Here is a 12,582-nt window from a genome sequence, read left to right on the forward strand (position 1 = left end):
GAATGCATTTCAAGTGAGTTTGAAGGGAATGCGAATTTGGGGCTCGAGAGACTGAGGACAGATAGAGAAGTGAGCAAAAATCGCTAAAATAAATAAACATAGCCGGGAAGTGTTGAGTCCATGCACAGGACGTGGTTTGGCTTGTGTGTGCTTATGTGTGTGTGTTTATCAAATCCAGCTGGCACCTATTTGCCTCGGAATGAGTCTGCACCTCTCGGAGGCCCAAGTTTGCCCTGCTTTGAAGGCCTCTGTGCTGTATATATGTGCGTATGCACATACAGTATATTGTGTTTACAAAACAACACCATTAGAGGAGCCTGTGGTGCCAGTGAACACATAAAACCCCAGGCCCTGCGTATATATTTTCCTTTTCACGACCTATAGGTTTTATATTCTCTCATGCACATTCTTATAGAGCCACAAGATTTCAGGTTACACAAGTGTGCACGTAGACCCCTGACCAGTCCCAGGGGTTGACTTTAATAACTTCCAGATGCAGATTGAGCACCGAAAACACACTAAGACAGAAAGCTCTTCTGCTTTGTTGAACTCAGCAGAACTGCTATTTTAAATTAATGAAATGAATCTGAATTGACACATTTATCCAGATAGAGTGGCTTGCTCATCTCACTAATACAGCCAAGAAAAGCAACTAGTAATACAAGAAGGTGTATGATGATTTAAATGATATTCAACGTGCTTGTTTTTGTCTTTTCAGACGTGGCAAACACCTACACTGAGCCTCTCATAATCAGGTCAGGTGTCATCCCAGAGAGAGCAAACGGTGAGGAAAGAGGGAAATGCAAAAGCAGACTTCTGCACACAGAGACTACCGCAAACAGCAACACTATCACCTGTGAGTAAATAGCACATTCACAAAAACGCAAATGGAAAGAGACTGGTGTGAATTGTTTTTCCATTACATATCACCAGGTCGGTCGGATGAGTCACACTGCCTTGACCTTTAATAAAATAGGCCTACAAAAATATCCAAATTGCCAGCCAAGAAGGTTACAATCTTGATTTTGCAACACAAGCAAACCTGTGTCCAAATCCACAGACGATAAATAAAATAAAATATCCATTTTCTCCTTTCTTCTGTCTTTTGGCTCTCCGTTATGGGAAAGTGAGTGATGTTACCTTGACAACAGTGTGGCTGCCGCTTTGAAATTTGCCTCCCTTTGTAAGTCTCATTTAATTGTTCACGGTTCACGGAACAATGTGTTATCAGTCAAATCAATATGAATCCTAATGAAATATTTGATTTAATCAGTTAAAAGCCCTTGTTCTGATGTCTCATTCTCTTTCAGCAGCCTGTGCTGAATCTCATCTCACATGTCTTTCAGCCTTTCTAAAATGGACACTGTATGGGCAAGAGTTGCCATTAACTATTTTTTGGGATATTTTTCAAACAAAGTGTTTTAGTTAACATCAATTCTGGTTTGAGTGCTGCATGGGACTTGCTTTCTTTTTCGTATTAAAACAATTAGAAATTAGAAATGCATTACATCAGAAAGGTGCACTAAATATCAAACACCCATCAACATTAATGAAACACGTAACATGATTGGCTCTATTTTCATGGACTGACACATTCGTAGAGCTTTCCCACCTACCTTTGCTTCAAACCCGGAGCACCTGGTGTCTGAGAAGGAAGTCTGCAACAAAAAGCAAAAATTGGATTTTACTAAAAGCGGTTTTGGGTTAGATTTTTTTTCCAGTATACGAGTTTTTATCTGCAAGGGAATAACAGCACTTAAAATAAAGTCAGTGTAGAATCTCAAAATGTATATAAACTACCAAATTAACTATTGAATCTTTATTGTCAATAATCAAAGGATGGTAAGACAAAGCTTGTATACATGGTTAAGGCAGAATATTCAAAGTAGTAGGAATATTATTTATTTTATTGACCTAATTTGTTGTTTATTTCTAATACAGTTAGCGTTGGATTTTTGTTCCTACAGTTTAATCATATATATGTTAAAATGCTTTTGCTACTGCAAGATGAGTGGAATTGAAGCTACTACTTCCTTGTAATGTGGATCTGTCTCCACCTATTTTCAAAAGATTTGGTTAACAATTTATTTTGCCCTTGAGTCAGAAATGGCTTTGAAAAATATCTTGGAAAGCAGCGGTAACATTATCGTTTGCTTGTCAAAAGTAAAAGTCTGTTTTTATTTTCGTGTTGGCTATCTTGTGTAAGAACTTGAAGCCTCTTAAATGGCGTTTGGCGACTGACACCATATTCTTTTACAATATGTTTATAAATGGCATAGTAATAACGCGTTACCCATAACTGTGAATATGAGGGTGAATAGTTGGTGATGAACAGACCATGAAAGAATGATTTTCTATGAATTGTAATGTAAAAAATAATAATTTATTAAAATCAACGACCTCTGCTAGGGTCCATTAAAATTCGATTTACCCTTGTTTTAATATGATAAACCTACTCTGTAGTAATACATTCATTCATCTTCCCCTCATCCTCGTAACGGTGGACGGGGTTGCTGGAGCCTATCCTAGCTGACTTTGGGCGAAAGGCAGACTACACCCTAGACTGGTCGCTAGTCGGCCGTCGGGCCCACAGAGAGACAAACGACCATTCGCACTCACTATCATCCCGCCAGCAGCGGGAATCGATGTCAGGCTAGTGAACCGCTACAACATAAGGCGCCATACAGCATCACATCAATGCCAATAGTTCCGTTCACACACAACTCTGAGCTACTTTGCTGAAATTGCCAGTTATTCTGTTCTATATTCCTGCCGCTAGGTCACAGAAACTCCCCACCTCTAGTGCATGACGTTTATATCCAAAACACCTGGAAGTCTTCACTCTTGAGTCATATCGTTATCGAACGACACCACCCACTTCCCTCGCTCATATTTCAAGTTCAACATGTCAGCAGAGAGACTGTCTCTGACTCCCTTCGTCTGGAGCGCCGTTACGCCCACTGTATCAAAGCCAAAAGGTTGCACAATTCGGCTTCCATTATACCACCATAGACGTATATTTGTCTTGCTCTCGGTCGAGTTTGAAATCAGACAAATGTAAAATAAATAGGTCTGTCAATCCATTTACTCACTTAGAAGTTTATTTTGTACACCCACTGTAATGGTGCTAAGTTTTCCCTCTAAACATTATGCTTCCCATTGTCTAAATCTGCATTTCTTTCAATTTCTTAACAATAGTAGATAAACATGATGCCTTCGATTGTCTAAAACTGCATTTCTTTCAATTGTATAACAATAGTACATAAAGAGTATCTTTCTCATTGTCGAAATCGGCATTTCTTTCATTTTTTAACAGCAGTTGAAAAGAGAAAATGGAGAGTGACACAACGGTTGTGTCAGATAACACATGAGCTTGTGTTAGAAAACGACAAGCGTTTGTTTCTTGAACTCCAGTGACGGGTGACGCGCAGATACAAACCTACCTCTTGGTAATTGCTACTTGTGACTGACCCACAGCTTAGTTGGCAAGTGTATAAGTAGGTGAATGGTGAGTGTGTGAGTGGGTGTGTGAACGTCTGCTGAAATTGTCTGGGGTTTTGCCTCGCTACCTGTTCTGTCTGTTGTACGTGTCCCTAATTCTAAGCCATGTGGTGGTGCTAGTTTGCGTCATGATCTTTCTTGCTCTCCCTGTTGGGATTTTATTACTCCACAAAATCTATGGAACCCATTGACCCCATATGGTGCGCAGAGTTATGCAACACAGGTTTAGTTTAAAATTTTAACTGCCTTTTCACCTTCATTTGCACCTTTTTTCTTAGATTCTTGGCTTCAAATAGAACACAACCACAATATAAACAAAGACATAAAATGACTGGCTTGCGCAGCAGTAGTGGCTATGTGGGATCTGTTTAGTAGTGTGTGTGGGTATTGTTTGTGTGGAGCGTGAAGAAACAACCAAAACAGAAGGTTTTTCAAAACTGACGTTGTGATCGCATTGTAACGCAAGCATGTGTCTGGCGCTGAGCCGATGACGAGCTGTCTGTGAATATTGTGATGCAGGAGCTGCTAACCTGTGTCTGCTTGTAAACAGGTGAGAGTTACACGCAGACGTCATCAGTGATGTCATTAACCTATAACTGTCTTGGACGTCAGAGTCGCAGCAGGATATCTTATACTTACTGACGTTGTTTCACCAGGCACTTGTAATTTCTCACATAGAGGTTCACACTAGAGTTTATGACTTTAAAATATTGGCTTTTTAGGTCCTCTGAGAATTGGATCCCTGACTCATGCTCTAGTTTGCAAGAAGACTGTTAATTTTTTGGCCAGATGTGTTGACAGCTTAAGAAACAGAGAACACTGAAAGTAGGATGTCTTCAGCAATGATGAGAATAGAGATGTATTTTTGGTTTATGACTCTTGTAATCACAGGTTGTGCAATGTGTTGGTGTTGGTAAATATGTCAGGACAGAGACTGATCGCACTCATAGGACTATTCAATAGCTGGAACTGCTCTATTTAATGACAGCCAAGGCAATAATTTATTTAAAATGTGACTTTTTCTTGTGTTTAGCAGCACAAGTGCACATAGTCAATGATTATCACTATGTTGTGATACAGTTGAAAAAGAATTAGCAATATTTTCACCGTCAAAACGAAGCAACTTCTTGCTTTCTGTATGCCAACCGAAGCTGGGAAAAATACGCATGCCACGATGGCCAGAAAACGAAAAATGGCCCCTTGACTTGTGGTCTTGTAAAAGTTGATAGCCATGGACGAAAATTCATATGCGAAGTCTCCGCCTAAAGAACTACAAGAAGAATTTGAAATTCATTTTCAATCATTAAGACAGACTTTTGTTGTTCCAAGGCAGCTTTAAGACTCAATTTAATTATATCTTCACACTACCGACTATTAAATTTCCCGAAAAGGTTAAGTCATAAATGTGAGTTCATTTTGCTAGTATAGTAGTTTTGTTGAACCACTTTCATTGAACGTATGCTTCTTCATTATGTTCACCAATAAATTGTAGCATTGGCAATGAAGCAATTACAGGCAAACATTGTCATCTTAGCCACTCATGCCAAGAGGATACGTAAAGAGATGAACACATCATCTGGTTGCGGGAAGGAGGTGTGTAAGTGCAGGGTACATATGCCAGGGAAGGAGCCAGAAGTTTAGGTGTAAATGAGAATGGGCGCAGGGCGTTGAATCTTTTTGTATGTGTGCGCACACACACACAAACACAAACACGTGAGTATGATGCATTTTTACTGATTGTGACTCATATTTGATTGCACACTGTGGCACATAGAACTTAATAATATGCACATTAATATAATACATGTGTTTATGATGGAGGATTGGGACAACGCATACTGCAGTTTCCCAGCCCCATCATGTCAACACCACACCGTCTGTTATTTCTAACCACTGCTGAATCATTGTGTTTGAGTCACGCCTGTGCAAGTCCTCTAAATATCTACAAACAACAAACCATTTCTTTTGACTTTTCCTCTCTCTGACGTTCATTTCAACTGACTTCTTTACATTTTCGTATTCAGACAAAGGCAGCTTGTGTTGTTTTTTTCTTTTTGGGCGGCTTAGGCCTTCACGTGTTCAAGCATGCATATATTTTTGTGCACATGTAGGTCCAACCTCAAGCTGTCTTTGGAGACAGCCCTGACTCCTGGGCTTTAAACATGTCTGTTTGCATGCCAAACTGCCATATTCATGCACTCGCACACACTACACTAACTAAACAAGCTGCAATCCGTCGAAGACAATGCAAACCTCGAGGCGTGTTCACCATCTCTCCACTCTCTGTAATCCACTTCTTTTTTTTTCACCAACTAACATCCTGGCCAACATTTTATGCTTAAATAAGGTAGACACAAAGAAGCGCTGTTTCCTGGTGTGATTGAGAGAGTGACAGAACAAAGGCAATAAGCGATGAGAATTCCGCATTGATTTTTGCAATAGTTCAGCGGAGACACTATAGTTCCTTCAAGCAACATGCGTGCACACACTGGCTGTGCAGCTTGCCAAACATCTGGAGCAAAGTTAGAAAATGCTGAATGAAAAGAATCTTAAATAACAGCGGATTGGTTGTGCGACGCCGGACGCGAGCCAGTTAAAACAGTCCTTGTTGGGTTATCTGTCTGGAGCGGTTATCGAACAGACGCTTTTATTACTCGTCGTGTTTCATAGCCAGGTTTTAAGACCACACTCTTAGCGTGTGTGCATGTATGTGTGCGTGAGGTAACGAGCATCCACAGTGATTTTATTTTTTGCTTTCCCGCCCCCCGTCAAGTTTCTCAACGGCTTCACGTAGAACTGTATGTCTTATGGTCAAAAACATATTGATGCTTTTAAATGATGCTATGAAATTCTGTCCTTAAACAGACCTTCTACTTTATTCTTCTATTCAGTTTGGGTTTGGCTTGGCAGCAAAGGTGTTTTTTTTTCCACCTCCTCTCCACTAGAGCGTATATTCTGGAGATGAAACAGAACATGTTAGAAAAACCCCAATTAGAAAAAGTAGACATGATGTACTGTTATTGTATTTTGGGTTTTACATGTATGGACTAGACGGAATGTTTTTCATGTGATGTTAGCGTCAATGCTAAACTGATTGCAGGCAATCAAAGCGCCAATCCTCATTGCAAGTGATGATTAAAGTAAGCGATCCAGAAATGAATTGATGAAGAACTAAAAATGTGCTGTCCAGATAATGGGGGGAAAAACATGTGTGCTTTCTTCTCACTGCATGCATTAAAATTGTCAGGGTGACCTGACAGTTGAATATTGTCATTCCAGGCAAGTCTAGCAAACATTTCTCCTGGAACCACTCATTCATTGCACACACTGTGGTTTTAAATTGTTGAAATATGCATGGCCACTTGTGCTTTTTGGCCCTAATAGAATCATCTCAGTTGGTCCAAGGTACTGACACAGTCTCACAACTGACAGGAGCTTGGCAATTGAATAGTAGTTGACCAATAGGTTCTATGGAACCCACAGTATCCACACCAAATTCAGACTGACCACAACACATTTGTATTGTATGAGTTGCCTAAGCAGAGAGGAATAGACATTACGTCTCAGTTTAAATTTGATGTCCTTTTGGAACGGAAGAGTTTAAATTGGCATAGGTGGATGTAACTATGTATTGTTCTATTTGACAAGGTGTTGCCAAAGTAATCTCGGGCCCTTATGGTTCTATCAGCAAATGATTAATAACAGTTCTTGATGAAGTGGCGTCCTAAGGATTGTACATCACGGGTGCTCTGCTTAGGCTTGACTCCTTTGTCTGCACGCGCTGAAATTATCCATGTTCAATGAATCGTTTAATTAAATTATGCACCGCAGAGCGGGGCATAATCAGAACTCAGCCTATGTTTCTGTGGATGAATGTTGGAATCATTCTAAATTAATAGAAACATTTCTCAGAAAGCTGCTGATCCTGTTCCACTTTGTCTGCTGAAGGACAACATATTTCTTAAAAGGCTATACACCTGGTTTCAAATCAAGTCAACATTAAAAGCACAGAGCTCTTCACTTGCTTGACAAATGAGTGAATGTTTGTGGTTTGCAGCTAAAATTGAATGTAGAAGAATGTAATAAGAGGTATGGGTTGACTTCAGGAACTTCAAAGTTCTTCCTTGCCTTAGGGCTGGGTTGCTTTTAAATTGAACTCCACTTTAGATAGGGTTCTTTAGCAGACCTATTCAGATGGGCTTCAGGCTAAAGAACATGTCTGCATATGCACAAACAATAAAAATATCAAAATCGTACACTTTTTATAGCAGGAAAAAGTTATCTTTGATGTTTGAGATACTGTATGAAGTCACCTAACACCAAGTTCTTTGTCTCATTACAGTTCAACCAGCAGCCAGATCCACTCCCATCCACCCCACCCAGCCGTGTCGGACGCAGCCTAGCAGCCAACTACGCAACGGAACCAAACATCATACACACATAAACTCCCCTCACTGTTCACATCCCACGCCTCACACGCACTCACTCGAGTCTGGCGGGGACAGAAATGGGGGTCCTCATCCAAAACTGGGCTCCATCCCAAGAGGGGGCTCATCCAGCTCCTCATCCTCCTCAGCAGGGCCCAAGAACAGCAAGAAATTGCAGTCAAACCCCTCCATCACCTCCCAGGGCAGCAAAAGGAGCAAAGGCAGCTCCAAGAGTAGCTCGAAGAGCAACAGTTCCAAGAGCAACAGCTCCCAGATTCCCACAGAGGCACAGGATGGTGAGATACACACACCACTAATCATCATAATCATAATAACTTTGGAGCACCCCCCTCCACACACACACCACTTAGCTATGAAAGCTTTTGATAGTTAAGAACCAACACAGAACATCATTTACATAATGACCAACTGCAGGTATATTGTATTCATCACCAGAATATAGAAGAAGCATCAAAGCAATATATTTCTCAAGCTTGTTGTTGGCCCTATACTTCTATAGCTTCTGTCTGAACATGTGAGTGAATACTACAATTTAGTTTAGGATGCAACAAACATGCAAACAAGGTGTACCATTTTGAATTGCTGAAGGTTACCTATAGATGACCTGAAAAATGCATTTTGAAATATAATGTATATTTAGTAGCCAACGAAAGTTGCAGAATCTATGCATGCTCTTCTGTTCTAGCCCACAAACTTTGACTTGGATGAAGACTAAGAAAAGTCCAATGTATGAGGATGCTGTCTGGTTTGCATCATTGCACGCCTTACTAATTGTATGGAGCTGTTACACAGTCCAGCTCTTCAGCATGGCAGCAGTTTTTTTTTCAACTGAATTTTAGAAGGTTTTTGACATATGCAATCAGATGGAAAAATCCCAATATTATTGTTGCCTACCCAGCGATGGTGAAAATTCTGATCTGGTTCACATTGTATAGCAGGAGTGAGGAGGAGATAGCTGAATGAGTCACATAAATAGTGTGACATAAAAGCTGCCAGATGTAATGTATAATAAGCATGCCATTCGCCAAACTGCACAGAGCACAACAAACATTTGCATAGCAACAGCATCACATATATCTCACCAGAATTTATCCATCTGTCCAGCTATAATCAGAGACTCAATTGCATGGTCAGCAAATTTAATGTATTTTGGGCAGAGGACAAACATGATATTTTTGAAGCAATTAGTCAAAAATGGCCTCAAAATTGCTACAAATGTGTGTAGAAAATCAGTCATTCCCCTCCTATTGGCAACCAACCGGTTCCCATTGATTGGAAGTGATAAACAATTTTATATTTTGTATAAGCAATTGTTACAGGAAGAAATGTGCTTAAATTCATCTGTCGCTACTAATATTGAATGTCAAAAAGAAAATGGGTAATCCCAGAATGTGCTGAATGCTGTCACAAAACAACTGTTAAATCACTATTGAGTTTTTAGAGGGGTTAAAAATACATCATTTTTTTAAATTTGTGCCTTTGTTAAGCACATTTAATGATTTCTTTAAACTATGCTTCCAGACTGCTGCGTTCATTGCATCCTGGCCTGCCTCTTTTGTGAATTCCTGACGTTGTGTAACATTGTGCTGGACTGCGCCACCTGCGGCTCGTGCGCCGGTGACGACTCGTGTTTCTGCTGCTGCTGCGCATCGGAGGAGTGCGGTGACTGTGATCTGCCATGCGACATGGACTGCGGCATCATCGACGCCTGCTGTGAGTCTGCAGACTGTCTGGAGATCTGCATGGAGTGCTGCAGCCTTTGCTTCTCTTCGTGAGGTCACTACACCCGGCGGGGTGTGTTTAAATCTTATCTCCACAAAGCCCGGGAGCAACTTAGATCAGCATTTTGTTCTAGCTGAAAAGTGCTACATTTGGGCTGTGTTGTCATAGCCTGGACTCTGTGGTTCGGACTACATTGGCTCCATAATTTAGTATATCTCTCACAAAAGACTCTGAGAGCAGCCATTGTTGGATTCTATCCTCTTTTATGGCTCATAGCAGAGAACAGCAGCCCCTCCTGCTTTGGGCTGGACACGCGCTGCAGAGTTACTGCCGTGGTGTATGCGGACTAGATTGTTCCAAAGTAGCCCCTTGTGTTGTCTAAGTGACTGGAGTTCTCCAAGCATGAAAAATGACCTCCAAAGGCAAATGAGAAAATTGATCCATTTAACAGGATTTTAGTGTTTCTGTTGATAAGAGCAGCGGCGTAATGGAAAAATTGAAGCTCAGCTCTCTGTAGAACCGTCTAAGTCTGTCCTTGGCAAGGTTAACGTCTTCCAGTTTGATTGCGTGCCGTGCCCTTTGTGACACGGGCGGCCCGAGAGGCTGATGGTGGATCCATTGATGTCTTTGTCCACGGAGAAATGTACAAAACAGAGAATAATAGCGGCTTGTGGCAATATTATAGACACATTTCTTTTGTTCGCAAGTGTCTCATTTAACAGACGTAATCAGTGAAGAATCATGAGAGAGTCATTCATCAGCTTGCAGATGGAGCGCATCAAATCAAGAGCGCTACTGATGGACATCAGCATGCCACGCTTGATGGCGTTTTTAATGCTCACGCAGTCTTCTTCACATGTGAAGGGAGTGGTCACAATCAAATGTCTCTCCTCATTTCATAGTTCATACCGTGTTTACTTTTATATTGATTTGAGGAGCTTAGACTGATTCTGCTCAAGTCTTCCTCATCTGAATGGTCAAAACCTGTAAAAGGGCTGGACTGGAATGCAGCATCTTTCTTGAATACATTTCATCTCTCCTTGTAACCATCGTCAGGTGAACAAATGGCCTTCTCATCTTAGCTCACGGCCTCCCTTTCCAAGTAGATTTCCAAATCTCTATTAATCCAAATTCGGGGGTAGATTTTACTTAAGATATTTGCAAAGCTCCTCCAATGTGAAAATCACATTTATGCATTATCAGGCGTGGTGAAGCTAGCTGTAGAGTCGGTACTGCTCATTATTTAATGGAAATCTCCCAGTAAAATTCTCATATGGCATTAAATGCTAAATTGGATCCACATATCTGTAGTATAAATGGTGTGCTTTTTGATAACTGGCCCCAACTCTCATACCATCACACACACTTTGACATGAGGTGCTGTGGTTGTCGATGTACCCAAATACAACACATTGATTTAAGAAATAGTTAGCCATGTTTCTAATGATTTTGACGTCAATGGTGACACTTGCTTCAAAGGAACAGGAAGAGTCTTAATTTGGGGGAATTTGAGTCTTTTAAGGTGAGATGGAGTACTCTGAGCTAGTTGCTTTGACATCATAATCACAACAGAACCATGTTCATGGAATTCGAGCCTGAAGTTTTCTCATTGAACATCAAGTAACACTTTATGTTAATTATTTTTTTTCATTATATTGTTCAAAATTATGAAGATGAAAATTATGCCAGGCCTTTAAGCCTTTTATCATCAGGATGACGGGAAGTTCCATTTCTTTTTGTGGTCTTCTATGCACAACTGATACCCTTCAGTGATTGTATCATTTTCTTTTTTCTAAACTCTACAGACTGGATTGTTAGAGCTCTTAAATGTGCTCCATTTAAAGCTATTAAGAAATAGCTCTCATGCACAAGACTTTTCTCCTGTCTTCCATGTTGTCACACTCAAACAAGACCCTCGGGGAACTCTACATTTTGTTACATCTTTTCATTTGAAGTAAGCTCCCTCCATGGAAAACAACGTAGTAAATACTCTGAAATTTAAGGGATTATGCTTACAACATATAGGGTTAAAAATTCAAAATACATATATTTGGTTTGCTCACTCACTGACAGGCTGTGATTGACCGTTTAGATGGACTGTGACACACTTCCAAACTTGCCAACATTATGTGTTTTGTAAATGACTGGATAGTACTCGAACAATTAAGTTTGTGAAATCTAACTGGATTGTAGTTTCTAGATTATAAGGGAGGCTTCATGTTATGTTATAAGGGTTCATTCCAACGTTATTTCAGAGGCTGTCTTTGTCACAGATAAATAAAGCAGTCACACTTTAGCAAATTACAGCAACGCAAAAATGCAAGTTTCTGGAATTTATCAAGTGGAACTGGAGAAAATGTGATGACTAAGAGTGTTTCACATTTTCCGACAAGTTGAGGATGCTAAGCCTGGAAAGCCCTGGAAAACAATGCAATATTTCACAGAGATTTATGAAGGGACAACTGGATCGTATAATACTACAGACCAAATAGATATTTTGGGACTAGGATAAAATAAAAAAGTACATTCATAGCACTTTAACTGGGAATGGATACTCTGTTGCAAGACAAGCCATCTTAGTAGAACAACCAAAAATGTTATGTACATGGAAAAATAACCCAAGAATGATCTTCAAATTTTGGGGATGAATCCTCACCAATAATGAAAAATACCTTATTCCAAAACAGTTCATGATGTCACATCTACTCTCTAAAGTAACTGTTTTCTTTAAGAGTACTAATGTCTACTTGTTATGGCCAAGCTATAGTATAACATGGTTGCATTGTAACCAGGCATGAGCAAGCTCAAAGCTAACTTTTCAGTGTTATACTATTTCCTGAATTAGAGATTTTATTTGAACAATAATCTTCAGCACCATTAGCAGTATTAAACAATATGGTGATCATAACTT

The 12,582-nt window shown here is 40.1% G+C and overlaps 1 protein-coding gene across 1 annotated transcript; it reads left to right on the plus strand.

Moving 5' to 3' along the window:
* Positions 1 to 199: 199 nt before the first annotated feature.
* Positions 200 to 11,758, plus strand: mdfi (MyoD family inhibitor). Its single transcript, XM_077602005.1, has 4 exons — positions 200 to 263; positions 719 to 856; positions 7,844 to 8,224; positions 9,471 to 11,758. The coding sequence occupies exons 1-4, from the start codon at positions 200 to 202 to the stop codon at positions 9,722 to 9,724; spliced, it is 837 nt and encodes a 278-aa protein (XP_077458131.1). The 3' UTR covers positions 9,725 to 11,758.
* The last annotated feature ends 824 nt before the right edge of the window (positions 11,759 to 12,582 follow it).

Source organism: Stigmatopora argus, chromosome 6 (assembly GCF_051989625.1).
Source record: "Stigmatopora argus isolate UIUO_Sarg chromosome 6, RoL_Sarg_1.0, whole genome shotgun sequence".
Lineage (NCBI taxonomy): Eukaryota > Metazoa > Chordata > Actinopteri > Syngnathiformes > Syngnathidae > Stigmatopora > Stigmatopora argus.

Coding starts and splice junctions, on each gene's coding strand:
- mdfi (XM_077602005.1), top strand. CDS start 200: ATGAGTCTGCACCTCTCGGAGGCCCAAGTTTGCCCTGCTTTGAAGGCC. Junction 857..7,843: donor AAACAGCAACACTATCACCT/GTGAGTAAATAG, acceptor GTCTCATTACAG/TTCAACCAGCAGCCAGATCC. Junction 8,225..9,470: donor TCCCACAGAGGCACAGGATG/GTGAGATACACA, acceptor CTATGCTTCCAG/ACTGCTGCGTTCATTGCATC.